Genomic DNA, 25,319 nt, shown 5'->3' on the forward strand with positions numbered 1-25,319 from the left:
AAGTCCCCTTTTTTAAAAACTTGTTTATTTCCGTTCTACATAGGTGTCTAACAATTCTATTTCCTGACAGGATGAAAGACATCAGAGTGCAGACCTTCAGTGTTCAGTTTGGTTTCAAGAATAAGTTTCTGGCCAGTGACATTGTGTTTGCTGTAATTGCTCTCTTGGAGAACACGGAGAGAGATGAGCATGGGACTGATAACTTCATCAAGGCTTTAGACAGCTTGTCCAGGTAGATAACGTTGGCATATTGCTGCCTTTTGTACCCAAGATTAAAACTGCCTAGTGCTTCTTCTTGTATTATAAGACTCGCATTTTGTTCTGGCTTTGCGTGGCGCACACGCCGGGAATTTCTTCTGATGTATGAAGTGAGTGTAACGCTGCATCATATGCTTAGATTGTCTGAAAGCCACCATTGTTGGAATGTACACTACAGTGTTTGTGTGTGTGTGAAAAAATTAGGATGGGCAACCTCATAGGAACAGGAGGCTAGCTTTTCCTATACAGGGTGGTGAAAGGTGCTGGAGTTCTTTCTTTCTGAGGGATGCTGAATACTGTTTTTATTATGCACTTATATAGCGCTACTATATTCTGCAGCACTTTACAGACATTAGCATCCAACTGTCCCCAATGGGGCTCAGACTCTAAGGTCCTGATCAGTATGTCTTTGGAGTTATGTGGCAGTCCTAAAATCCATAGTAATGTGCACCACCGGATTGTAGGTTTAAAAAGTGGACTGTCCTCTATTTTCAAACAAAATACAGCTACTGCTGCGCTGCTATATACCAGTACTGCAGTCGGCAGCTTTTTTTCTTCACCCTGTATCAGGTGGTGTATCATTATTCTGGCCCACTTTATCACTGTTAATGCTTTTCTTCTTTAGACCACCGGAAAGGCTAAATGCGGAGGACTAACCTGGTTAATAGCCAGTACGTTCCTGAAGACATCCAGAGTACTAGCAGTCAGTCTGTTTTGATGAAGTAGTAATCCACTGGCAGTCTTTTCCCAAAAGTGGCATACAGGGAAATTTAAATGGATCCACACTGTATACCTAGATGGAAAATTTCCCCAGTGATGTCTGTGGCACTGCTATTTTATGTCTACCACTGTAACAAATGGGACAACACTGGGTACACGCTATGATGTCAATGTTGGGATAACAGTCCTTGCACTGCGTTTCTGAAAACATTGCTGTTGGCTTCTTATCGTGTCTTCTCTAAATAGTCTTTCAGATACCGCCAAAGAGGGGCCGTGGCCTGCAGCTGAGGGTCTGTCTGGCGAGCTCTCCACCACCAAATCTAATCACCAGCCATTGACTTGGCACTCAGTAAAAAAAAGCCTTATTTATCTACGGGTGGAACCTGCAAACCGCCCGCAGCAAGTAGAGACCTCCCTGAGTCAAAAAGGACACTCTGCGTCTGAGATACCACTGCGCCCTAGCGAGGCCCTCTGATCGCCGACCTCTATTTTGAATGAGCGCACCGATCGAATACCGGCGCAAAAGAAAGACTAGCATCTTACACAAAGGTGGAGTCCCGGCAAGCCAAGATGTCAGACACCCGCATGGATCCACCTACGAGGTCTGTGACAGTGGGACCCCCCCCCCCCCCCCCCATAGGGCTTGCACCCTTGCCGGTCGGATCTCCTAGAGGCTGTTGGCCATCTTGCCGGCCCTCACCTACAACTTCCATTGCGAGGTGCACCCCAGGCTCAACACTCCTTAAACCCCAGACAACAGGAGGAACACAGAGGAACCCCCCTCCAAACGTTGATGGCAAGCAGGGACCTAGATCAGCCCGCAGCTCAGTGTCGCCTCTGCACAGAAACGCAGCAAATCTATAAGGCGCCATCTTGGGATGCTCAATGGGATCTGCGGAGGACTGTTGGCGCGCCTCTACAGGTACATTATTTTCATCTCCAGCAGCCCTTCATTCTTCCTTCAGATACCCCAGTGCTGATACACTTGAAGGCTTAGCCACAAATAGTATTCAGAATTCTGCTTGTCTGCTTAAACACTTAAAGGACCAGTGACCCAATTTTTTTTCCAGGCCATATACCGGGCCACCAAGTTATTCATAATTCCAGCCCAACATAAGGCCTCCAGCATGCTATAATAAACCTTCCTAATTCAGCATAAAAGGGCAAGCAAGTGGAGAGGCCCAGAAAATTACATTCAAATACTCATCCTTGAGGGACAGTTTTCCCCTCAAAAGTTCTGGAAAAAAATCGGCTCGCAAAAACCCAACAGCAACGCTTTTCAGCGCCAAATAGGATCCCTGAACGACTTTATAAAGAAGGGCCAATTATCTAGCACAATCAAGCCTACCCAGCCTCATAACTCTCCAAGCAGAGGTGCAGAAAGAGAGCCTTCACCTAATATACAGGAAATGGAGATCATCACTGAGGACAGAGGACTCTCCATATCACGGTCCTTCCTCAGCAAGGCACTCAAAGGCGTTAGAACCGGTGGGGAAGGAGCTTCAAGATATTAAACAGGATGTGAAGAGTATTGAAGATAGAGTAGAGCAACTGGAATCCACTCAATCCCAACTGATGCCCTACACTGAGGCGAGTGTAGGGCATCAGTCCTCACAGCCCTCACATCCTGCAAAAAAACACATGCACAAAATGGTAAACTGTATGGAAGACCAAGAAAATAGAGCAAGACGAAACAACCTCTGTCTAAAAGGGGAACCTGAATCTATCCAGCTCTACCAGATGCCATTAAACAGATCTTCATCTCAATACTTGGAGAATTGTATCCATTAGAAATTAACATTGAAAGAGCACACAGCTCTCTGAACCAAGTCGAACCCCTCAGAACCTCCCAGAGATGTTATCTGTAGGTTGAGCAAGAAATAATCCACCTTCACCAGTGGAAGGTTCAAACATCACCATCTTTCAGGATCTAGCAAGAATAACACTTTACAAAGCATCCTGAGACCCTTGACAGAGGTACTTCGGCACAAGAATATTCCCTACAGGTGGCTCTTCTCCTTTGGGCTCTCACTCACAGTGGAAGGAGAGATACACATTGAGAGAACATTCGGAACTACCAGAACTTTTACAGCTTCTGAAGATCAAAGATCTTGACAGTCCGGAGTGTTCTCCCATACAGTATCTTGATACCATGCCTGCTATACCACCGCCTACTCCCTGAGAAACGGTGGGCACAGAAAAACTAAACAAGATTCGTAGATGTCAAGGGAAACAGACCTCCAGGAGAACAGAAGAGGATCCCACTGGATTCATTCAGCAGAGAATACCGGTAGCTTTAAAGTTATCATCCATTTTTCGGGGATGTTTTTATATGTTCTTATTACGAGTAAGAATGTAAGCAGTTAAAAGTATTTGTTGTCGGGGTCGGCTCGACTCGATGTGTCTAACTAGGGGGCAACAGATCAGCTTCACGGTTGACACAGACGGGCCCCGTTGGGACAACCCTGTCCTGTCATTACCTTTGTCACTAACAGGCAATATCGGGCCCAAGTGCCTTTAGCACTTTGAACAAGCGTGTCTTGCCTGTTATCCCTCTCCCACGATAAAGTGAGGAGATTTCCAGAACTAGCCCTGATGCTGGCTGGATGATTAGTCTAAATGTTCTCATGTCAACTTTACTGGCTGAATTTCTATTTTGTATGTTATTGTTTCAGGTTAACACAACCCTCAGCTCCCTCTTCCCCTTGTTTTACGGGGTGTTTTTTGCATTCCGTATACTAAACCATTAATTTCAATAGTTCTGCAAAAAGAAAAAAAAAATGCATGTACTCCGTATGCATTCCGTTTTCGTTTTTCCGTTCCATTGAAAGATAGAACATGTCCTATTATTGCCCGCAAATTGCATTCCGTGGGTCTGCAAAAAAAGGAACACATACGGAATGTACTCCGTATGTCTTCAGTATCCGTTCTGTTTTTGCGGAACCATCTATTGAAAATGTTATGCCCAGCCCATTTTCTTCTATGTAATTACTGTATATGCCATAAGGAAAACAACGGATCCATAAAAAATTGACTGCAAAACACTGAAAAAGCCATACGTTCGTGTGCAATAGGCCTAAGACCAACCATTGCCAACTATAAATTTATCTCCTATAACGTGAAAGGCCTTAACTCCTGCTATAAAAAGTCAAATTCTACACCTCTTTAAAAAGGACAGAGTTGACATTCTTTTACTACAAGAAACACATGTCCAAGAACCAAAAACCCCCTCCTTACATTACTTTAATCAGTGGTATCACTCGCACCCAAACACCAAAAACTCGCCATTGCCAAACATCTGTCATTCGAGCAGTCAGATGTGTATTCGGACCTAGGCGATAACTGGAAAACTGGCGCTCTGATCACGTTAGCCAACTTATCTGCCCCCAAACACTCAACAGCTGTCCTGGATCCAGTCCACAATAACTTTAATAGATAGTTTAAGAAAGGGGGAATTAATTGTCTGAGGCGACCTTAACATGGCATTGAACCCTCTAATAGACACTTCCTCTGGGAAATCCTCCCTCTCATACAAGGCACTCAAGTACATAAATCCCTACAACTTCTATCCCTTAGGCCGAATGCACAGTAATACACTGGTATAGATCATACCAGTGTATTACTGTACTGTGGCGGCAGCAGGGAGGGCACGGCGTCATAGCAACCAATGACGCCGTGTGCTCCTGCCCTCAGCAGGAATCCAGGCCGCGGTTCCAGGGACCACTCACGGCCGTGTGCATTCGGCCTTAAAGATTGCCTGGGGTTTTTCACATCCCTCCTATAGAGACTTTACTCTTCACTCCATCCCACTCAACTCATACCACACACAGGACTATTTTTTATTTTTTCTTCCACATCACTGAATAAAGTACAGTCAAATTACATAGGATCTAGTGTTCAATCAGATCATTTCCTGGTAGAACTGGTACTAGAACTATCTGAACACAGACCCTCCAGATCACCATGGCGCCTCAACAAAACTCTATCTATACCAAACATACACGCCAAAGTTCTAAAATCCTTAGACCATTACTTTCAACACAAATGCTTAAGTCTCTCCTCTTATTGTGGTCTTGTGTGCTTCCCACACTATTGGAGTAGCGTTCATATCAATGGGCACATATCAGAAAACAGACTCAAATACAACACCTTCAACAGGAGATTGGCAAGTTGCAAAAACTTCCCTAGCTACATCTCACCTCCAGCAGCTCACTACGGCATGTCTACAGTTACGCGACATAAATAAAAATCTCGCTAAACTGTTCATGCCTGTGAAACATTCCTTTTATGCTAACTGAGAAGGCATCAAAATTGATGTCCCTAATCAAGAGATAAAAACCCTGTACACATCTCTGAAATACGGACAAATGAAGGCTCCCTGGCAACAAATCCAGCAGAAAGAACAAGAATTCATAAAGTTTTACACATCCTTTTATCAGATTAAGCCACCAGATACAAACCGTTCTCTATAGAGGAGATTTGATCCACCCTGTCGCAGTGCCCGAAAGGCAAAGCACCTGGCCCAGATGGTTTCCCATGTACCTATAAAACCACCTCCGCCCTTCTCGCCCAATTGAATGAAACATTCAATGCTTACCTATCTGGAGTCCCTATACACAAGCAATTGTTAGAAGCATATATCACATTGATCAAAAGGAAGGGAAAGACCCTGCAAATTGTGGTAGTTACAGACCAATCTCCGAGCTGAGCAACAGATTTGAAGCTATATGCGAATCTGCTGGCTGGTAGACTGGGACCTCTAGTGCCAAATCTAATCTCTAATGAACAAGTCTGGTTTGTGGCGGGCAGCGAAGGAAAAGATAATACGAGAATTCTGTCCTTGTTACAGAGGGCTTCTCAAAAGAAAAAACCCTTGGTATTACTGGGGACAGATGCAGAGAAGGCCTTCAACAGGGTGGACTGGACAAATATGCGGCAAGTACTATATCACTACAAGTTCCCCTCTCCTTTCATAGAGGCAATCTTCGCTATGTACACGTCTCCAACTGCTAGACTACGCATCAACCATTCTTTAACGTCCCCATTTCAAATTCGTAACTGTACCAGACAGGGCTGCCCCTCTTTCTCTAATACTATTTGTACTCTCCCTTGAACCTTTTGATGCAAAACATAAGGGAACATCTGGAAATAGTAGGCTACACAAGCGGAAAATTTACAGAGTAGCGGCAGATGACATCCTGATAATAACAAATCCTCTGACAGCCTTCCCAGCGCTACAGTCCATACTAAAGGAATATGGACATATATCCAACTTCAAAATTAATGCCTCCAAATCAGAAACCCTGGGAATGAGCATTAGTGAAAAAGAACAAGAGCTCTTACAGGCAAACTACCCTTTCCAGTGGCCCCCTTCTTGTATCGCCTACTTGGGTCTTAAATTAAGCTCATCTTGGAAGGATCTATATACACTCAATTATGCTCCCTTACCTAGCTTATTCGAGTCCACACTAGATTTGTGGTCTCTACCATTTCTCTCCAGGATGGGTAGGAAAAACCTAATTAAAGCAGTACTTCTACTAAAGCTTCTCTACCTGTTCCAAACTCTCCCTATTCTCCTCCCACTCTTTCTTCTCCTTTATCAGGAAAATAACACACAAGTACCTATAGAAAGGCAAAAGGCCTTGCCTCAGCCGCACACTCCTCTCCAAGCATAAATCACTCGGTGGTATGGCCCTCCCAGATTGGCAGCTTTATTACGAAGCAGTACACCTCATGAGACTAATACATTAAGTGAGAAGGAATGGCATTAAACTATGGTTAACATCAGAAGAACACCTAACAAACATTCCATCGCTCTTACTAGTCTGGGGAAGAGATTCCACAAACTATCCTAAACGCACAAAATCTGCTCACCAGATCCATGCTTAACCCCTTATGGATTGGGCTCATTTTCACCTTAAGGACCAGGCATTTTTTTGCAAATCTGACCAGTGTCTCATGTGTAAATACTTTTATTTTAAAATGCTTTTACTTATCCAGACCATTCTGAGATTTTTTTTTATTATATTTTTTTTTCCCATGACACTGGTAAAATGGAGTAAATTTTTTTTCAAAATTTGCCAAAAATGTGTACAAATTTGCTAATTTCCAAGTTTCAATTTCTCTACTTCTATAATACATAGTAATGCCTCCAAAAATAGTTATTACTTTACATTCCCCATATGTCTACTTGATGTTTTGGATCATTTTGGGAATGCCATTTTATTTTTGGGGGATGTTACAAGGCTTAGAAGTTTAGAAGCAAATCTTGAAATGTTTCAGAAAATTTCTAAAACCCACTTTGTCAGGACCAGTTCAGGTCTGAAGTTGCTTTGTGAGGCTTACATAATAGAAACCACCCCAAAATGACCCCATTTTAAAAACTACACCCCTCAATGTTAAAAACTGATTTTACAAACTTTTGTTAACCCTTTAGGTGTTCCACAAGAATACAATTAAAATTCACTTTTTTGGCAGATTTTCTTTTTTTTTTTTTCTTTTCTTTTTCTAGTTCCAAATCAAGGGTTAGATCATGTGGTATTTTTATAGAGCAGGTTATTACGGACACGGCGGTACCTAATGTCTACTTTTTTTCTATTTTATTTATGTAAGTTTTACACTATTTCATTTTTAAATGAAAAAATATTGTTTGTCTCCCCATAGTCCGAGAGCCATAGTTTTTTTTTTTTCAGTTTTTGGGCGATTTCTTTTGGGTAGGGTATGATTTTTGCGGGATGAGATGACTGTTTGGCACTATTTTGGGGTGCGCATGATTTGTTGATCACTTGCTTTTTTTAACTTTTATTTTATTTTTATTTTTTTTACACAGTATTTACCTGAGGGGTTAGGTTATGTGATATTTTTATAGAGCAGTTTCAGTGATAAATGTGTAACTTTTTTTTTTTTTTTTTTTTTTTTTTTTTTTTTTCCCTCCCTTTGACCCAGACCCACTTGGGTCTTGAAGATTCAGTGTGTCTGATGTCTGTATAATACAGTACAGTACACGATAGTGTATTGTACTGTATTTTCACTTTACACTCAGTCTTCTGCCTTTAGCAGAAGTCTGATCAGCACCATGGGAAGCCTGTGAAGGCATCTGGTTGCCATGGTAACATTACTTGCTGCCACAACAGAGCAGCAGGTGATGGGGAGGGAGGGGGGCCCCTCCCTCTGTGCTCCCGTCAAGAATCGGTGGCTGAAATGGCACAGCAACCCCCGATGGGAGAGTGAGGGAGCTCCCTCCCTGTTAACCCTTTCCATACAGCGATCCCTATGGACCGCAGCATGGAAGGGGTTAAATGGCTGACATCTGAGCACAGATGTCAGCCGTTTCAAGCAGTGTGTTAGCAATGTGCTGACACTCTAACCGCTCGGCCATCCTGAGAGGGAGGGAGGGCGGATTATCGCCCGCACCTTAAAAATGAAAATTTAGGTCAAATTTCTCTCCACTAATGTCAATTGTAGACATACCAGATTTGTACCATTTCAAAATTTGCAAATACACCACTAAAGGTAGCAGACTTAAAACAAGTTCCTATGACTTCCTGTCTAGTCATGGAAGAGAATGCAAACCCATTAGACTACTTCCCTACGCTCACTACAGAAAGCACATATCTGATCTTACCTATGTTCCTACCTAAAGTTGAAAAACTAATGGCAACCAAACATCCCCCAAAACACCTGCTCTCACACACATACAACCTCCTCCAACAGTTAAAATACCCTCTCGACAGAGGCTACACTCAGGAGTGAAGCAGGGACTTGGATATTCGATATTGTCCAGTTTGTATCTAACATATGTACCGACTATCACATGGCATTTCTAGATGCACACGACTACAAGAGAATTCCTATAAAATACTCACTAGATGGTTTCTTGCCCCGGTATGTCTCAAACAAATGAAGTGCCTCAGCGCCGATGTATGCTGGAAGTGCGCTCAATTCCCAGGGCACCTACTTCCACATGTGGTGGACTTGCCCAACACTACAGACTTTTTGGTCAGAGGTTTTAAGGTTGATCAAACAAATGTGTTCCTTACGTAAACCCCTCTCCCCTCTCTCAGTATTACTGAACATCAGATTGCATGAGATGCCCCACGCCAAACAAACCTGTACTACATTTGACCTCAGCTGCAAAATCCTTGATTCCACAGCATTGGAATCAGCTGACAGCCCCCACGTTATCACAGTGGTTAAAGTATACAATGAAGGAATTTCAACCAAAGTATCATAATATCAGTGGTCAAACTGTATTTAGGCAACTAAATGTATAACGAGTCTGTTTTCGGGCTCTGCAAGCTTTCATCCTGACCATTACTGTGTATTGTACCATTCAATATTTGTATCGCCTGTTTATCTTTTCACAATGTAAAACCCATAAAAAAGATAATTGAAAAGAAAGATGCCGCCAAAGAATGTTAACCAGGTTTGGGTCAAATGTTGATCCAAAAGGTATTCATTTGTAACCCACTCCTTTTGTTAGTGTTTTATTTACCACCACTCTGTTTCTATTCCCTAACACTGAATTCCCATGGTAATATTTATGGTATGTCCAAAAATGTAATAGTTGTGCTCTACCTTTTTAATAGTTCGTCAATTGGTAATGGTCATAATAAATTGTGTTTTTAAAGGGTTTATCCGAGTTTATTTTTTTGTTCTTTCTATGTCCCTAACTAAGCAAATGTAACAGCTTTCCAATTCACTATCTCCAGTGGCTGGTTTCTCAGATTTCACTGAGGTTCACATGCTGCTGCTAAAGGTCGTTTACAAGCCTGTAAACGAGACGTCACTGTGCTGTGTCGTCTACTCTCTGCTAGGATTCTTAACCCCTTCAGCTGCACAGCTCTGCAGGCAGTGAGGAGACAATACATACTAGAGAGAATTGCACAAGAAGGTAGGGGGAAGATCCTGTGTGTATTAGCAGTGTCATTATACAGGTAGGACTTGTAGTCCTACACATACAACATGCTGCAGTCTCTCCCAGCAGGCAGACATGTCACTCAGGGCAGCACTTGTATTCACTCCCTTAGCAGAGCAGGGGAAGGGGCAGAGATTGTTTTTATTGCATGTAAACAAAGGGCCAGAAAAGAACCAGGGAAATGAGTGTGTGTGTGTGTGTATATGTATATATATATATATAGTATATATATATATATATATATATATATATATATATATATATATATATATATATATATATGTGTGTGTATATATATATATATATATATATATATATATATATATATATATATATATATATAAATATAAATTTGCATAAAACTTGCTTAGCTCGGTTATATCAGATTTTCAGTGCTATATTTTTTTTTTTTTTTTTTTTCCATAACTCGGACAACCCCTTTAAGGCTTCTTCACACTATAGGGGTTTTCCAGGCTCCGGATATTGATGACTTATCCTGAGGAGCCTGGAAACACCCTTTAATAAAGATTTGTGTATTAGCAACATATAGCAATTACCATTTGTAACATTAAGATATCCTTCTCTTTAATTTACAGGAGCAACCTTGCTAAACTGCACCATGGCCTGGATCTCTCTAAGAAGCTATTGCGTGCCATTCAACAGACTGTAGCCAGTTGCATATGCACTAATCTTATTCTATCCCAGGGCCCTTTCCTCTACTGTTATCTTATGGAGGTTGGTATGGGGTTTCCAGCATGATTAGTCTTTTAATGTAAGTCCATAATTTTCTAGACTATTTCTTAAAAGGGTTTTCAAGTATTTTGATATCGATGGCCTATCCTCAGGATAGTAATCAATATCAGAACGGTGGGTACCTGGCATCCCTGCTGATCGGAAGTAGCTCTGTCACTACTAATACACAACTTCATCCATTGTTTAACTGGAATACCTATTTAAAGGATTTGGACTCCTTTTGTGGCAATTGTGTTTAGCCACTTCCAGACCAGGCCATTTACCCCTTTACTGACCAGGCCTAATTTTGCAAATCTGACATGTTTCACTTTGTGGTAATAACTTTGGAACGCTTTTACTTATCCAAGCCATTCTGAGATTTTCTCGTGACACATTGTACTTCATGATAGTCATACATTTGAGTCAATATATTTCGCCTTTATTTATGGCAAAAATCCCAAATCTTCAAAATTTCAATTTCTCTGCCCTTTAAAACAGAAAGTGATATCTCATAAAATATTTATTAACATTCCTCATATGTCTACTTTATGTTGGCATCATTTTGGAAATGTCATTTTATTTTTATTTTTTAGGACGTTAGAAGGCTTAGAATTTTAGAAGCAATTCTTAAAATTAAGACTATTTCCAAAACCCACTTCTTAAGGTTCAGTTCTGAAGTCGCTTTGTGGGGCTTACATAATAGAACCAACCCAAAAATGACCCCATTTTAGAAATGACACCCCTCAAACTATTCAAAACTGGTTTTAGAAATGTTGTTAACCCTTTAGGTATTCCACATCAAGTGTTAGCAACAAAACAAACTTCAATATTTATTACCTTGATTCTGCACATTTTGTAAACTACACCACCCAAGGAATCTTTAAGGGCTGTTTCACACGAGCGGATGCCGTGCCTGACAGCCAAGACCCGATGCGGACAGCAGAAGCACGCATGATATTGATAATGCTCCGTGCCTCTGTGATCTCTTTACTATGAAATCAGTGACAACTTTGTCTCACTGTGATTTCCTAGTAAAGAGATCAGAGAGGCACGGAGTATTATGAATCATGTTAATGCTCCGTGCTTCTGCTGTCCGCATCAGGTCTTGGCTGTCATTCACGCAGCGGATGTCACGCACGGCATCTGCTCGTGTGAAACAGCCCTAAGGGATGTATCGAGCACTTCACTCAACAGCTGTTTCATAGAATTTGTAATACTTGGGTGTGAAAATGAAAAATAACTTTTTTTTTCTAAGAAAATGGTGCTTTAGGCCCAAACTTTCTTTTTCACAAAAGATAACAAGAGAATGGCCCCCCAATTTGCTACCCACTTTCTCCTGAATACAGTATTACCCCAATTGTGGTCGTAAACTGTTATTTGGGGATATGCCAGGGCTTAGAAGGGAAGGAGTGGCATCTGGATTATTTAACATGGAATTTTCTGTCATGGTTTTTAAGCGCAGTAACTTTTTTTTCTTGTTGAATGAGCAGCGTGAGGGCTTATTTTGTGAGACGAGCTGTAGTTTTTATTGCCACCATTTTGGGGTACATTTGGCTTTCTGGTTGCTTTTTATCTAATTTTTGGGAGGTGAAGTAACAAAAAGCTATTTGGTGTGTTTTTTTTTTTTTTTTTTACACTGTTCATTTGGGGTAGATCATGTGATATTTTTATAGATCTGGTCATTAGACGCAACAATACCAAATAGGTCTAGTTTTACACAATGAAGAAGAATTCATGTTTTTGTTTTGCCATTTTCTTAGAGCCTTGGGGTACATGACTTTTTAATTGATATTTTTTTTGTGAGGTGACAAAAGTTTTGGCTTTATTTTAATTTATTTTTTTACACCATTGACTTGTGGGGTAGATATATTTTTGTAGAGCCAATTGTAACTGATGCGGCAATACGAATATCATTATTATTTTTTTTACATTTTACACAAGAGCATATCAGAAAAAACATGTTTTTGTGTTGCAATTTTTATAGAGCCATATTTTTTTTATTTTTCTGGCTAAGGTCTCGTCTGGGGGCTCATTTTTTGCGGGATCAGGTGAGGTTTTTATTGCTACCATTTTGGGGTACATATGACCGCAGGTTGAGCATCCCTGGGGTAGATCATATATTATAGAGCCGGTTGTTGCAGAGGTGGCGATAACAAATATATCTGAACATTTTTTAAATAACTGATTTGAAGGGGGGGAATTATTTTTTTTTTATTTTTTCAAAACACTTTTTTAAATATTTTTTTTTTAAATTTTGGATTTTACACTTTTTAATTATTATATATATTTTTTTTCCCCACTATTGATTTTTCTCCTGTAACAGGGGCTTACTTGGTAACCCTAGTTACAGTGGAAATGTCCCCCCCTCCAATTAACATATAATATATATACACAAATACACTGGACCAAATGAAGAGAAGGGTCACATTTAGTACATCATGTAGGAAAATATCAGGATTTTTGCCAGTCAGAAGATTATATATATATATATATATATATATATATATATATATATATATATATATATATATAGTATGTATGTATGTATGTATATGTATGAAGATCTTAATCTTATTCCAGGTTAATAGACTCGCCCAACTTAGTCTGAGCAATGAGAATTTTAAGGGGGGGGGGGGGGGTGGTGAAATGGGAGGAAGTGGTGTTCGGTGGGCACTGACTAATGCTGCGGGTAAGTAGATTGTAATGAGAAGTCCTATGTCGATATAAGTGGGACAACATGAGGGTTTTCGCACTTAACAGCATTTAGTTCACTGCATCTGCAGACTGTTCTTTCTCAGTGAAAACAGTCTTAGGGTCCATTCACACGTCCGTGGTGTGTTGCGGACCCCCAAATTGCAGATCCGCAACACACCTGGTCGGGCCCCCCCTATAGAAATGCCTATTCTTGTCCGCAACTGCTGACAAGAATAGGACATGTTCTATCTTTTGCGTAGCTGCGGACCGGAAGTTCAGGGCCGCGCTCTGCAAATGTGTAAGTGGATAGCTCATAGTGTGCTCTCTGCTTCATGTCCGTGCCCATAGAGAGTAAATTTTTGCGGACGGGTGAATGGAGCCTTAGAGTTGCTCTGACGGCTTGGGTGTATCTGTAGCCCTTATTTTTATTTCTTTGCTAACAGCTCATAAGCACCCATTTAAACTAAATTTGTGTTAAACCAATAAGAATTTACACTTAACATTGAAATTACAAAACCAAAAAGGACAAGCTATAAGGTTATATAAGGCAAGTAGTTGGTGTTGCTAAGATCTGCAGATGATTAGATTGTCAAGATTGAGGATCGAAAGCAAAGTTTTGTTTAGCCATATGAAACGTCAAAAAGAATCCTTGAAGTGAGAGACCATGCTTTATCGTTCCAGAAGATGGCTGTGTCTAAGCCGATATGTCAGCATTGTTCAACCTTGTGTGTCATGGTGGTTAAAAGAATGACTAGCTGAAATTACAGCAAGAGGTGCACAGAGGCAAACCTCTGCAGGGACAGGTCGTCTGATTAGAAGAATGGTGCTTAGTGATCCATTCTGTACGGCAAGTGAAATTGACATCCCAAACCTAGGGCGGCAAACAGGTGTTTGCACGACATTGGGTTACGAGCCAGATGTTCCGCTACAGGTGTTTCATTGTCATCCCTCCACGGAAGGTTATCATGGTGCACAGCAAGATGGCAGTGGAGGCTGTAATGGAGGTCTGTCCTCAATGACAGCTGGAGATTGTTTTGGACTCAATGTGGACAACACCGTGAAGAGAGGCCTTTACAAGGGAACGTCACACAAGTCCTACCCTGGGATTGTGGTGTGGTGGCATAATGTACAGTAGCTGGACCCCTCTAGTCTTCATTTTAGGTACACTAACAGCTTGACATTACATTGATTTGGTTGTTAAATCTTTCCATTTCCAGAGTGTCCCAGGAACCATTTTTTAGCAGGGAAACTCCAGGTTGCTTGTGCTACTGTGAGCAGCCTTCATTATCATTGCCTGCAGCATCTCCAGACTGGTCTCCCATTGAGCACATCTGGAATGTTTTTGGTTTGTGGTCTGTAAAGCTTTTTAGTTTCACTAGCTGGTATTTTCCCCTAGTGATGGAGGGAGACCCCTGTCACCAGAGGGAGCAACAAAGATGACACAAATACCTTTTTTATTTGCCATAAAGCCTGGGGGTACACCCCTTTTCAGACAAAGGACCAAAATGATCAATCGTGGATGTATATCAAAATGGAAAAAGTTGTATAGCAACATACGAATGTTATAATTACGTCAGCAACATCATCTGTGCATGTGATTAATGTTCTTGCAAAAAGCCCCTTTCGAAATTTAATGATCTGCCTATGTCAGCAGTTTCCTCACTTGCACAATACAGAAACCTTGAAGTTTGTAAAAATTGTACGCTTTGCATAACTCATAAGCAGATTATTTAAGCACAAAGACTTAAAAATGGACAGTGCTTAATAATTAACCACTTCATTTCTTTCACAGTTGTCAGTTGCAAACTGAGCTGCCAGCTTTGGATCTTTATTTGCATGGCAGAACATTACTCAGACAATCATTAATAACCTCATTAATAGCATGCCAAGGCATTAAGTGCATGGGTTTTCTGCATGTGACGCTCAGTCTGCATGTATTTAAATTTTCCCCCCTTTTTTTTTGGCCTAAAATCTATATTGCGATATAATTTTAAGCATTTGCGATATGCGATGTATATCGCGATATTGTTTTCTATATTTGGGGGAAAGGCATCATTGCGGCGGCTCTCCCAGGCTACACCGACGCCGATTGGCGTCATCTCGCGTGAGCCGAGATTCCCTGTGAACGCGCGCACACATGCGCGCGCGTTCACAGGAACGGAAGGTAAGCGAGTGGATCTCCAGCCTGCCAGCGGCGATCATTCGCTGGCAGGCTGGAGATGTTAATTTTTTTAACCCCTAACAGGTATATTAGACGCTGTTTTGATAACGGCGTCTAATATACCTGCTACCTGGTCCTCTGGTGGTCCCTTTTGTTTGGATCGACCACCAGAGGACACAGGTAGCTGTGTAAAGTAGCACCAAACACCACTACACTACACCCCCCCCCCCCCCCCTCTGTTACTTATTAACCCCTTATGAACCCCTGATCACCCCATATAGACTCCCTGATCACCCCATATAGACTCCCTGATCACCCCCCTGTCATTGATCACCCCCCTGTAAGGCTCCATTCAGATGTCCGTATGTGTTTTACGGATCCACGGCTCGGATCCGCAAAACGCATACGGACGTCTGAATGGAGCCTTACAGGGGGGGGGTGATCAGTGACGGGGGGGGGGGGGGTTTATCAGCCCATATAGACTCCCTGATCACTTCCCTGTCATTGATCACTTCCCTGTCATTGATCACTTCCCTGTCATTGATCACTTCCCTGTCATTGATCACTTCCCTGTCATTGATCACTTCCCTGTCATTGATCACTTCCCTGTCATTGATCACTTCCCTGTCATGCTCCATTCAGACGTCTGTATGTGTTTTACGGATCCGCAAAACACATACGGACGTCTGAATGGAGCCTTACAGGGGGGTGATCACCCCATATACACTCCCTGATCACCCCCATGTCATTGATCACCCCCCTGTAAGGCTCCATTCAGACATTTTTTGGGCCCAAGTTAGCGGAAATATATATATATATTTTTTTTCTTACAAAGTCTCATATGCCACTAACTTGTGTCAAAAAATAAAATCTCACATGAACTCGCCATACCCCTCACGGGATCCAAATGCGTAAATTTTTTTAGACATTTATATTCCAGACTTCTTCTCACGCTTTAGGGCCCCTAAAATGCCAGGGCAGTATAAATACCCCACATGTGACCCCATTTCAGAAAGAAGACACCCCAAGGTATTCCGTGAGGGGCATATTGAGTCCATGAAAGATTGACATTTTTGTCCCAAGTTAGCGGAAAGGGAGACTTTGTGAGAAAAAAAAAAATTCCGCTAACTTATGCCCAATTTTTTTTTTTTTTCCTATGAACTCGCCATGCCCCTCATTGAATACCTTGGGGTGTCTTCTTTCCAAAATGGGGTCACATGTGGGGTATTTATACTGCCCTGGCTTTTTAGGGGCCCGAAAGTGTGAGAAGTCTGGGATCCAAATGTCAAAAAATGCCCTCCTAAAAGGAATTTGGGCCACTTTGCGCATCTAGGCTGCAAAAAAGTGTCACACATGTGGTATCGCCGTACTCAGGAGAAGTTGGGGAATGTGTTTTGGGGTGTCATTTTACATATACCCATGCTGGGTGAGATAAATATCTTGGTCAAATGCCAACTTTGTATAAAAAAATGGGAAAAGTTGTCTTTTGCAGAGATATTTCTCTCACTCAGCATGGGTATATGTAAAATGACACCCTAAAACACATTCCCCAACTTCTCCTGAGTATGGCGATACCAGATGTGTGACACTTTTTTGCAGCCTAGGTGGGCAAAGGGGCCCACATTCCAAAGAGCACCTTTCGGATTTCACCGGTCATTTTTTACAGATTTTGATTTCAAACTACTTACCACACATTTGGGCCCCTAGAATGCCAGGGCAGTATAACTACCCCACAAGTGACCCCATTTTGGAAAGAAGACACCCCAAGGTATTTTGTGATGGGCATAGTGAGTTCATGGAAGTTTTTGTTTTTTGTCACAAGTTAGTGGAATATGAGACTTTGTAAGAAAATAAATATATAAATAAATCATTTTCCGCTAGCTTGTGACAAAAAATAAAAAGTTCTATGAACTCACTATGCCCATCAGCGAATACCTTAGGGTTTCTACTTTCCGAAATGGGGTCATTTGTGGGGGGTTTCTACTGTCTGGGCATTGTAGAACCTCAGGAATCATGACAGGTGCTCAGAAAGTCAGAGCTGCTTCAAAAAGCGGAAATTCACATTTTTGTACCATAGTTTGTAAACGCTATAACTTTTACCCAAACTTTTTTTTTTTTTTTAATCAAAGACATGTTGAACAATAAATTTAGCGAAAAATTTATATATGGATGTCGTTTTTTTTTGCAAAATTTTACAACTGAAAGTGAAAAAAAATCGTTAAATTTCGATTAATAACAAAAGTAAAAATGTCAGCAGCAATGAAATACCACCAAATGAAAGCTATTAGTGAGAAGAAAAGGAGGTAAAATTCATTTGGGTGGTAAGTTGCATGACCGAGCAATAAACCGCTAAAGTTGTGGAGTGCCGATTTGTAAAGGGCCTGGTCACTAGGGGGGTATAAACCTGTGGTCCTTAAGTGGTTAATAACTATTAGCCCCCTTAAGGGCTAGAACCCTTGTCATATTCACCCTAATAGAGCTCTATTAGGGTGAATAGGACTTTACACTCTCCCTGCTGCCCTGTGCTTTGTGCACACAACAGCAGGGAGCTGACCATAGCAGCCAGCCTCTGATCCACCCCCCAGCCTCTGATCTGCCCCCCCTCCCTCCCCAGTATTGATCATTGGTGGCAGCATCAGTTCCGATCGGAGTCCCAGGAGTGTAATGCTGGGGCTCCGATCGGTTACCATGGCAGCCAAGACGCTACTGAAGTCCTGGCTGCCATGGTATGTCAGTGAGCAGCATTATAGTCACGTGCGCCGTGGCCACCGGGCGCTCCTTCTGTCTGTGCGGCGCATTGCTAATGCTTATAGCTCACGTGCACCGTGGCTGCCGGGCGCTCCTTCTGTCCGTGCGGTGCATTGCTAATGCTTATAGCTCGTGGCCGCCGGGCGCTTCTTCTCATAGGTCTGTGTGGCGCAGTCCGGCGATATGCACAAAATCCATATCGTGGCACAAATTTATATTGCATATCACCTATACCGCCCACCCCTAGTGTGAAGTCTTTTTGCATTTTAAGATTCAACAAATGAACTATAGCAAACAAATAGAGATGGCCACAGTAGACAGTGACAAATTACATCAAAATTGACAAAGAATCACACGTACTGTCAGTCATGCATACTGTGTCCCTCCTTTTAGTATATGAACACTATAAATGTGTATATGCACACCCAGAGTCAGCAGTGACCATTCCAGCACCCCCACTCTCCTGCTAGGTGCAGTTTAAGCATTAGTTTAGTTTAAGGGCCCATTCAGACAGCCGTATGAACAGGTGCGACCCCACTCAATTCAATGGGGCAGCAAAAGATGCGGACAGCACACATTATGCTGTACGCATGTGTGGTTTAGTTGCGCGGCTCTGCAGAACGGATAGGGCATGTCCTATTCTTGTCCGTGGACAAGAATAGGCATTTTCTATTATGGTTGCGGCCGTGTGCGTTCCGCAATTTGAGGCCGTCTGAATGAGGCCTTAATGTGAGGTTGTGGTGTAGGATGCGTTACTCTTTAACCTAAGATTGCTTCTTTATTTTATCTCTAGGGAACTCCAGATGTCAAGATGTTTTCTAAGCCCGTGTCCTTGAGTCTGCTCTGTAAATACTTATTAAAATCCTTTGTCAGTTCTGTGAGTATATCGCTGATATTATATTAAAAAAAAAATATTACTCTGGTACGATGCACCACACATCTGAGCCTTGTGTTTCAAGCATTAACTGGCAAAAGCTTCCAGCATATATGTTAAATGTATACGGAAAGATCCGTTCACCGAATGGAAGCCAAAAGTGTCCTTTTTGGCTTACTCATGTTCGATATGTGTTGGCATACCTTTTTTTTCTTCTTTTTATATAGAAAAGAAAACTGTACGTTGTACTTTCTATACAGAGCCATAACAAAACTATGGCCTTAGTTTTTTTAATGGGAGATATGCCCCACCTCAGAGCCATCCATCGGAGCTATATGTTGAAAGCATATACCTTCAACGAAAGGCTCAGAAACACACATTAGTCCTAAGATAGATAGATATATACAGGTCCTTCTAAAAAAATTAGCATATTGTGATAAAGTTCATTATTTTCTGTAATGTACTGATAAACTTTCGACTTTCATATATTTTTAGATTCATTACACACAACTGAAGTAGTTCAAGCCTTTTATTGTTTTAATATTGATGATTTTGGCATACAGCTCATGAAAACCCCAAATGCCGATCTAAAAAAATTAGCATATCATGAAAAGGTTCTCTAAACGAGCTATTAACCTAATCATCTGAATCAACTAATTAACTCTAAACACCTGCAAAAGATTCCCGAGGCTTTTAAACTCCCAGCCTGGTTCATTACTCAAAACCGCAATCATGGGTCAGACTGCCGACCTGACTGCTGTCCAGAAGGCCATCATTGACACCCTCAAGCAAGAGGGTAAGACACAGAAAGAAATTTCTGAACGAATAGGCTGTTCCCAGAGTGCTGTATCAAGGCACCTCAGTGGGAAGGAAAAAGTGTGGCAGAAAACGCTGCACAACGAGAAGAGGTGACCGGACCCTGAGGAAGATTGTGGAGAAGGACCGATTCCAGACCTTGGGGGACCTGTGGAAGCAGTGGACTGAGTCTGGAGTAGAAACATCCAGAGCCACCGTGTACAGGCGTGTGCAGGAAATGGGCTACAGGTGCCGCATTCCCCAGGTCAAGCCACTTTTGAACCAGAAACAGCGGCAGAAGCGCCTGACCTGGGCTACAGAGAAGCAGCACTGGACTGTTTCAGATGAAAGCAAATTTTGCATGTCATTCGGAAATCAAGGTGCCAGAGTCTGGAGGAAGACTGGGGAGAGGGAAATGCCAAAATGCCTGAAGTCCAGTGTCAAGTACCCACAGTCAGTGATGGTCTGGGGTGCCATGTCAGCTGCTGGTGTTGGTCCACTGTGTTTGATTAAGGGCAGGGTCAATGCAGCTAGCTATCAGGAGATTTTGGAGCACTTCATGCTTCCATCTGCTGAAAAGCTTTATGGAGATGAAGATTTCATTTTTCAGCACGACCTGGCACCTGCTCACAGTGCCAAAACCACTGGTAAATGGTTTACTGACCATGGTATTACTGTGCTCAATTGGCCTGCCAACTCTCCTGACCTGAACCCCATAGAGAATCTGTGGGATATTGGGAAGAGAAAGTTGAGACGCAAGACCCAACACTCTGGACGAGCTTAAGGCCGCTATCGAAGCATCCTGGGCCTCCATAACACCTCAGCAGTGCCACAGGCTGATTGCCTCCCTGCCACGCCGCATTGAAGCAGTCATTTCTGCAAAAGGATTCCCGACCAAGTAATGAGTGCATAACTGAACATAATTATTTAAAGGTTGACTTTTTTTGTATTAAAAACACTTTTTCTTTTATTTATCGGATGAAATATGCTAATTTTTTTAGATAGGAATTTGGGGTTTCATGAGCTGTATGCCAAAATCATCAATATTAAAACAATAAAAGGCTTGAACTACTTCAGTTGGTGTGTAATGAATCTAAAATATATGAAAGTCTAATGTTTATCAGTACATTACAGAAAATAATGAACTTTATCACAATATGTTTTTTTTTAGAAGGACGTGTGTGTGTGTGTGTGTGTATATATATATATATATATATATATATATATATATATATATATATATATATATATATATATATATATATATATATATATATATATATATAAATTTTTTTATTTTTTTCCATGATCACTCAAAAACGCAACCATTGATTTTCAACACATTCCTGGAAAGAAATCTTGTCGGTCATAGCTCTCTAGCACGTACTGTTCCTATCCATCACATCACCTACATTAGCCAATAGTAGAAGTCGGGGTACTTTCACACTAGCGTTATTCTTTTCCGGTATTTAAATCCGGTAAAGGGTCTCAATACTGGGGGAAAAAAACACTTCAGTTTTGTCCTAATGTATTCTGAATGGAAAGCAATCCGTTCAGTATGCATCAGGATGTCTTCCGTTCTGTCCCTTGTATGGTATTTGACTGGACGAAATACCACAGCATGCTGCAGTATTTTTTCCGGACAAAATCTCAGAGTACCGCACTTGCCGGATCCGGCATTAACTTCCATAGAGATATATTAATGCCGGGTTCTGTACCAAGTGTTCAAGAAAATGCTGGAAACTGTTTTCCAGTCTGCGCCTGCATCGGGACATAGGAGGAGCTATTTTCGCTTTTGATCTTTAAATACCGGGTCAGTTATTGTGGGTGATATGGATCCAGTGTTTCACAGGATTCGTCTAACTGATCTGGAAAAACAAGCTTTCAGTTTTTACACGGATTGCCGGAACTGCCTGCCGGAATATAAAAAAGCTAGTGTGAACGTACCCTTAGTTAATATTTCTGCTCTTTTTAATACAGTTAAACCCAATTCAGTAAACCATAAAAAATTGCACAGAAAAATGGTCATTATGGGGATGGTACATAAAGAAAAATGTATACACAATGCAGGGTGAAGTGTGTAATGGAGTTGGCAAAAGGTTACAGTGAACAGGAGCCAGATACGGCCACTGCACTGCCACAGTTAGTGAAGAGAACTGATCACCAGGTACCCGTGGTGATCAAATATTTTTCTTTGAGCATGGTCAAATTTTAAAAATCCACATAACCCCTTGAATTTAAGGGCAGAGCTTCTTATCTACAAAATTGTGTGCTGCAGTAGCAAAGTTTTATCCCTATGAGATTTTAAGTCATAGTAAACTTGGAGGACAATTACTGGTTTTGTCAGAAAGAGGATGAGGTTTTTCCGGACTCTGTGATTTATTGCTGCTCCTCCAGCTTTACAAATTTCATTTTTCTCAAACTGTACAACTTTGAAGAAATGCGCTGCTCTCTCCTTTAATTGTTTAGTTTTTCCTTGCCTGTCTCTACAGTGAAGCCTTCTTTCCGTTGGCTGGAAAATCATATTTCCTCCAGTCTTAAGGGATATCCTCCTGTCATCTGTACATGATAAGGGTTCAAAAGTTCTGTTAGGGTGATATACAATGTTTGAGTCTTCACATCCTGGATCTTGAACTGCAGTTCAGTTTTGGTGAATGGTTTCCCAAATTAGTTTTTTTGTGGTTATATCGCCCTTTGTGTTTCTAAATGGAGGATGCTGACATTGAATATGATGACACTGGAGTATGGAATAACTAATTCTATTTTGTGTCTTTTTTAAAGACTAAAAACAAGCGCTGTAAGCTGCTCCCCCTGATACTGGCTGCTCCACTGGATGTTGAGAAGGGGACGGTGATTATGGTGGGAATTCCTCCAGAAGTGGAGAGTTCTGACAAAAAGAAGTAAGCTATTGGGGTACAGATTTCCCGATTTATACTTGCTGTAGTGACAAGCCATGCCCCTTGCACTACCCGATCTGCTGGCTTAGCTGTCCGCCCTGGGTTCCCCCATCCCACTAGATTCTTCAGGAAAGTTTAACCCCTTCTTCCATGAGCAGCACACACTCGAGGTTAGGGCTCATGCACATGACCGCATGTATTTTGTGGTTCGCAAAAAACAGATCCGCAAAAAATACAGCTGATATAAGTGTGCATTCTGTGTTTCGCTTAACGGAACAGCTGGCCCTTCATAGAACTGTGTACGATCATTGTCTGTAATGCGCAAAAAAATAGAACATGTCCTATTATTGTCCGCAACAGAAATACGGAAACGGAATGCAAACTGAGTAACTGCCGTTGTATTTTTTCTTTTTTGCGGACCCATTGAAGTAAATGGTCCGCAAAGAAACGGAACAGACAGGGAAAGAAAATACGTTTGTGTGCATGAGCCCTTATTATTTGAACAGGGGATCATTTCCTCCTGTATAAATAGGGCTGCAGACGTGTATGAGCATGCCACTCCATTCAACTCTATGGGGCTGTCAAAGATACCTGATTGTTGTATTATGTTCTTCCTTTGGCCAAGGGCATAAGTAGTTGTAATGGGCAACCCCTTTAAAGGGCAGGCATGAGTTAAAAAAAAAAAACATTGGTGTAATTTATATATGCATAATGCCATAATCTCCTATGTATTAGTATACTTGTGCACAATTGTATTTTTTTTTTATTTGTAACTTTTTTTTTTTTTACATAGTTTCTTTGGTCGCGCCTTTGAGAAAGCTGCAGAGAGTACTAGTTCTCGGACACTTCATAATCAATTTGATATGTCTAGTAAGTGACAACCATTATGTATATCTGAGTTAAAATCTGCAGCAAGATGATGGAAGTTGGGCTTTTCAGATTTGTTTTTGAACTTGGTTGGCTGCACAGAAGCCGCTGCATTGGCTTTAATGAGGTCAGGCTGGAGGTTCAGGTTGACCCATGTCCCTCTTAACATGTCTTTAGTGGTTGGAATTGTACCAGCTACACTGCAGAGAGGAAAGGAGGGGGGTTGCTTTTTGTTTAGAAGAGGCACTTCACCATTCTTAGAATATACAGCTCCTCTTGACTAATGTATTCTCAAAATCCTTTTCCAGTAGAACATGAAAATGCTTAAAATTGATGGAAAATTTTTGTCCAATTTGCTTTTAGTAATTGAACTTCGGACCGAAGACCGCAGCAAATTCCTAGATGCTCTCATTTCCCTCCTCTCATAAGGTATGTCATAAATTAAAAACTTAATAATCAGTAACGAGTCATATCTTTATCTTAATTTTTAGTATAACTTTTTTTATGATAAGTTGTACATGTGATTGGAAATAGTGAGTTCATATTAAGTTTTCATTTTGTTATTGCACAAATACATATAAAATAAAACAGAATGCATAGGCGCTGTATATGCAAAATGGTAGGATGTTTGTAATCATCAGTATTTCAAAAGTTTTTATTTAATGCGCTACATATGCATACAATCGTTTAATCTGCGAAAAATAAATTGTAACATTTTTCTTTCTTTCCAGAAATTTGTGCTTTTCAAGTGGACCATGATGTCATATCACACTTGTCCCCATGTAAATGTGCTGTTTTATCTATATTTAACGTGTTTTTTATGTGCAAACTTTAAATTATGGCTGAGACTTTTCAGCAATAATATTTTAGCGTCTTTACTAGTCCCTAATAATGTAAATAAAACTTTGAAGCCTTCAAGAATTCTGGTTTTCCTTTCATTTTTATTGTGGCTTTAATGTTTCAACTTACTTGACAGACACTGTTTTTGTATCTTTTTAAATTATGTAATTGGGCGGTGGCTTTCTATCTTCTAACCTTTATTTTATTTTTAAAGGGAACCTAGGGCAGACTGACATAATTCACGGTGTTTGAACTCTCTAGCTTTAAAGAGAACCTGTCCCCACTCCTGACATGCCTGTTTTAATAGATTCATGCATTCCCCATATAATAACCGTTCTGGAGCATCTATTCTTATGGCTCTATGTTGTGCCATTCCTTTATAATTTCTACTAGAAGTTATGAGTAAATTGCTAGCAGTCTGCAGTAAGGGTACAGAGGTGTAGTAAGTAGTTTGTGTGTGTGTGTGGGGTACCTGCACAAACTCACTCTATTCAATCAGTGCTGCTGTTTTCAGACTGTGTACACTGTGTGCTGGTCTGTGAGATATGCATATAGTATATAGACCTCTAACTACAGTTTTCTATTTGGCAACCACTAATTTCTGCACTGGGGAAATTCTGTCTGTTACTGCCAAAATGTGGCGTACATACTTTGTCCCACATTCATGACTTTTAGACAAGTATGTCAACCGATAATAGGTAGTTTCAAATCACTAAAAATGCTGTAAATTTCTCATTCAGTGTTTTTGCCATTTTAACAAGTTTGGTGCCTCTAAGGCTGCCTAGTGTTATATTCATGCTTACCAGTTGACCTCAC

The 25,319-nt window shown here is 41.1% G+C and overlaps 1 protein-coding gene across 1 annotated transcript in view; it reads left to right on the top strand.

Annotated features, from left to right (window-relative positions):
• The window catches only part of CDC45 (cell division cycle 45), a 72,022-nt gene extending 47,447 nt beyond the window's left edge, over positions 1 to 24,575 (top strand). The window contains exons 13-19 of the mRNA XM_044289899.1: positions 71 to 232; positions 10,492 to 10,630; positions 19,024 to 19,107; positions 22,681 to 22,799; positions 23,590 to 23,666; positions 24,027 to 24,092; positions 24,395 to 24,575. Coding sequence (XP_044145834.1) covers positions 71 to 232; positions 10,492 to 10,630; positions 19,024 to 19,107; positions 22,681 to 22,799; positions 23,590 to 23,666; positions 24,027 to 24,091 — 646 coding nt within the window. The 3' untranslated portion in view covers position 24,092; positions 24,395 to 24,575. The remainder of the gene's footprint in view (positions 1 to 70; positions 233 to 10,491; positions 10,631 to 19,023; positions 19,108 to 22,680; positions 22,800 to 23,589; positions 23,667 to 24,026; positions 24,093 to 24,394) is intronic.
• Positions 24,576 to 25,319: the final 744 nt, after the last annotated feature.

The sequence above is a fragment of the Bufo gargarizans genome, chromosome 1 (assembly GCF_014858855.1).
Source record: "Bufo gargarizans isolate SCDJY-AF-19 chromosome 1, ASM1485885v1, whole genome shotgun sequence".
Taxonomy (NCBI): Eukaryota; Metazoa; Chordata; class Amphibia; order Anura; family Bufonidae; genus Bufo; species Bufo gargarizans.